The following is a 4,418-nucleotide window of genomic DNA, read 5'->3' as shown; positions in this document are numbered from 1 at the left end:
CGCTAAGACCTTTAATTCTGCAGCAAGGCCACCAAGCATGCCGAGTTTATATATACTCTCTCTGCAAAAAGGCATAGTTACAAAATTTCACACCACTATGCCGGTGGAAAGCTGCACGTTGTCAGGCTTGGTCAAATGTTGTCTGTGGAAACTAAGCCTCGCGTGACCATAGCCTTAGAAATGCCTTTTTGGGAGAGACAAAGTAACTGTTCTGTTCGCTATTCGGTAAGACCTTTAATGCTGCAGCAAGGCCACCAAGCATGCCGAGTTTATATATACTCTCTCTGCAAATTCCTACCGAGGGCTAGTCCCAAATGCTGAAAGCAAGAAAACGCAACGCCAGGGGGTCGAAACGGCGGACTGTGTGCTAGGTAGCCTACTGGGTGGCGCGCGGGCGCTGCACAATTTTCATTTCCTTGCTACATTGTGCAACGGAATGTTAATACTCCAGGGGCCTAGTGTCGCGTTCCTGTGCGCCTAAAGCAGATGGCCCATCATCATCAGCTTCCGTTATTCACGGGCATGGCAGTAGGTGAAGACTCAAACTCGCACTCTTACTTCCTCTCGAAGTTGTGGCGAAATGAGAGCCTCAAGGGGAGCGCCATGCCGCAAACTGCGGACTTCTGCAGGCACAAACTCACGAAAGTGCCATTGTGGATGAATAGCCCGGGTAATCCATCTTGGATCAAAGATGAAAGTACCGTTGAGCCAACAAGCGTTGGAAGAGCAGGTGGCGCCACTGCAGATGCATTCCCTCCCTCACTTATTTGGGCATGCACTAAAACTAAAGATCTTTCCAAAGGCACCAGGTTGCATAACGAGCTTCACAAAAGGGGTTTAGCTGAGAAAAACTATTCCGACGCCTTGGTTACGATGTATGCAAAGTGCGGTGAGCTTCAGAAAGCACAAGCATTATTGGACGTGCATAACAGCAGCAGTATCATCCCATGGACAGCATTAATATCAGGCTATGCCCGACAGGGACATGGCCGGAATGCTTTAGACTGCTTTCAACAACTTCTTAGGGAGGGTCTCTCTCCAGATGCAAGGACTTATGCATGCATCCTGAAGGCTTGTGCCGGGATTGGAGACATTGACAATGGAAAGCAAATACACGATGAAATCTCAAGGCAAAAGTTGCTAGAGCATGATATTGTATTGGGTGGTGCTCTTGTGGACATGTATGCCAAGTGTAGCGCTCTTTCTGAGGCACGAACTGTCCTAGAGAAGCTTCCTTCTCGCAATGTCATCGCTTGGAGCGCATTGATCACGGGATATGCTCAAAACGGACAAGGCCAAAAAGCTCTCGATTGCTTGGAACAAATGCAGCGTGAGGGCATCTTTCCAGATGCAGTGACGTATGTCTCCACCCTAAAAGCTTGTGCCATGATAGGAGCCATTGACAAGGGAAGGCAAATTCATAATCACATTTTGAGGCGGGGGTTGTTAGAGCATAGTATAGTGTTGGGTGGTGCTCTTGTGGACATGTATGTCAAATGTGGTGCTCTTCCTCAGGCACATAGTGTCCTAGAGATGCTCCCTTCTCGCAACATTGTGTCTTGGAATGCTTTGATTGCAGGTTATGCTCAAATGGGGCAAGGCCAAGAGGCTCTAGAGTGTCTGAGACAAATGCAGCTTGAGAGCATTGTTCCCGATGCGGTTACCTATTCGTGCATCTTGAAAGCCTGTGCTGTGATTAAAGCTCTTGACAAGGGAAAGCAAATCCATGATGAGATTTCGAGGCAGGGGTTACTGCAGAATGATGTCGTGCTGGGTAATGCGCTTGTAGATATGTACGCAAAGTGTGGTGCTCTTCCTCAGGCACAAACTGTATTAGAAAAGCTCCCTCTCCGAGACATTGTTTCATGGAATGCATTGATCGCAGGATATGTTCAAATGGGGCAAGCCCAACAGGCTTTGGAATGTTTCAAACAAGCACGAATAGAAGGTATCTCTCCAGATGCAATGTCCTATGCATGTGTCTTGAAAGCCTGCGCTGCAATTAGAGCCATTGATAGGGGGAAGCAAATTCATGAAGAAATTTCCAGGCAGGGATTGCTAGAGAATGATGTTGTGCTGGGTGGTGCTCTTGTGGACATGTATGCCAAGTGTGGTGCTCTTATTGAGGCACGTAGGGCCCTAGAGAGGCTCCCTTCTCACAATGTTGTTTTGTGGAATGCATTGATTGCAGGGTATGGACAAGAAGGTCAAGGTGAACAAGCATTGAAGTGCTTTGAGCAGATGCAACTTGAAGGCATTCTTCCAGATGTGGTGACATTCCATTGCCTGCTGAATTTGTGTTGTCATCTGGGTCTATTGGAGAAAGGCCAAGAACTTTTTGACAATATGGATGTCGTTTATGGATTGAAACCTGATTTAGAGTGTTTTACCTGCATGGTCGACCTTCTTGGACGTGCTGGGCACCTGGTGAAAGTAGTAAAAGTGATCCAGGACATGCCTTTTACTGCTAATTCTGCAGTTTGGCAGAGTCTTATGTGCGTGTGCCAAAAATGGGCAGATGCCAGTATAGGGACTTGGGCCTTTGAACAAGCTGTCAAGCTAGATGTAAGAGATGAGGCAGCTTATGTTGCAATTATAAATCTGTATACAGCAGTTGGCATGACAGAGAAGGCTAAAGACATTGAAGCTAAGAGACAAGAAGTGTGTACCCATGTAAGCATGTAAGAGAAAAGGTTGTGGATGGCTTCAAAATGTTACAATGTGTGAGGTTTTGTGCTAGTGGCACAAAGGATGTACAAACCAAACAGGTCGACTTCTGAATAATGTCAAATGGATGGGAACGTTAATGTTTGAAGTCGTGCACATGCGCACAAGGCACGGCAGAAGAACCTCTCACAATTTACATGGTTACCAGGAATGGAAAATCAAATCGGAACATGGAACGGGGAACAGTAACGGGCATGGATACTCACATCTAAAACAAGGAATGGGGATTCAGAAGGGCAAGTTGGAATGGGAACGGGACACGGAAAGCCGGAAAAATGGCCATTCCCTATAAATGCACCTCCCTTTCAAGGTAGTGCCAAAAAAAGGCTTTGTTGTCATCACAATTGTGTGCCTTGCTACAATGCCTCTTGTAGAAACATACAGAAATGAGATGATATACTGCTCATTGGTCCAAATGAGATGCATCTTGTTGAATTTATAGGTGATTTGAATGCCACATTTGAGACATTAAATTTTCGGAATTTTGCATCATTATTTTGGTATTCAAGTAGTGTGATGAGGGCATTACATTATACCAAAAAAAGTATGTGCAAACTTTGATAAGCATATTTGGACTTGACAATTGCAAACCAATTGCCACTCCTATGGAAATAGGTTTGAAGTTAAGTCGACATGATATTGGAGATCCTACAAATGCTATCCTCTATATGATAGCTATTGGTTGCATCATTCCTATATGTATTACAAGGCCAAATATTCAGTTTGCAGTCTCACAAGTAGGCAAATTTCTACATAGCCTACGATTTAAGCATTGGCAGGTAGTTAAGAGAATCTTTCGGTAGTTAAGAGAATCTTTCGGTACTTGAGTTCCAATAGCAACAGATGTTGGCTCTCAAAAAAGGAGATTCTCAAGAAGATTTTCTTTGACCTTGTAACAAAAAAAGATTGTAAGTATCTTGCCCGAAAACCATTAGCTCTTGATTTACTCTATAATTATGAAGAATCTGGGACTATGAGCTTTCAAGTTGTATTCTATGCTATTTTTGAAGCAAATTCAGTCTTTATACATAAAACCGAGAGCCAGGGTATAAAAGGCAACTTTTGTAAATTTTGAACATCATTATAATTAATGAAAATGAGTAGATAAGGTTTTCTCTATATGTCGTGTGTCATCTCTTTTTATTGTGCCTTTATCTCTTTGCATTGCACCGCCGATCATCGTATCGGAATTTCGAGAGCACCAATGCGTTAATTTTGTTAAGCTCTACGCGTGGATGTCTACATTGTAAGCGTTTTGTGAAATTCAAGCATCGACACCCACTACCTATCTGGTGATATCTTTCACTATTTGAGTGTTGTTTTGAAATTCTGTCGATTGCATCAAATTCCCACCACTTTGGAGCACCTAATAGGCACGTTCGACATCAGATTTGATGACTAGCTAACATACTGTTAGAGAAAAACACATTTTTTTGTGAGAAAATTTTAGGTTTGATGACAAGAAGTGTTCTAGAACGTACAAGGATAATGTCTATTAAATTTGATGTTGTTTGGAGTTGATTTGCTATTTGTTTTGCATGTGGATGCGTGATTGGATCCAAGAGGTAAAAACGAGGTTTTCGATAGATAGAGTGCACTTAGATACTTTCATTAGAGTGTATTGTGTTCAAACAAGAGGTTGACCACCTCTTGGCATGCCTCCATGTCCTAATCAAGTCAATTGCTTCCCA

At 43.4% G+C, this 4,418-nt stretch overlaps 1 protein-coding gene across 1 annotated transcript; it reads left to right on the top strand.

Annotated features, from left to right (window-relative positions):
* The first annotated feature begins 232 nt into the window (after positions 1-232).
* On the top strand, positions 233-3,712 carry LOC147433431 (pentatricopeptide repeat-containing protein At5g27110-like). The gene has a single exon (XM_086492990.1). It carries the CDS (start codon positions 487-489, stop codon positions 2,683-2,685), a length of 2,199 nt encoding a protein of 732 aa, XP_086349116.1. The 5' UTR covers positions 233-486; the 3' UTR covers positions 2,686-3,712.
* The last annotated feature ends 706 nt before the right edge of the window (positions 3,713-4,418 follow it).

Source organism: Adiantum capillus-veneris, chromosome 20 (assembly GCF_014529385.1).
Source record: "Adiantum capillus-veneris isolate H3 chromosome 20, ASM1452938v2, whole genome shotgun sequence".
Classification (NCBI taxonomy): domain Eukaryota; kingdom Viridiplantae; phylum Streptophyta; class Polypodiopsida; order Polypodiales; family Pteridaceae; genus Adiantum; species Adiantum capillus-veneris.
This window is presented reverse-complemented; position numbering and strand designations above follow the sequence as displayed.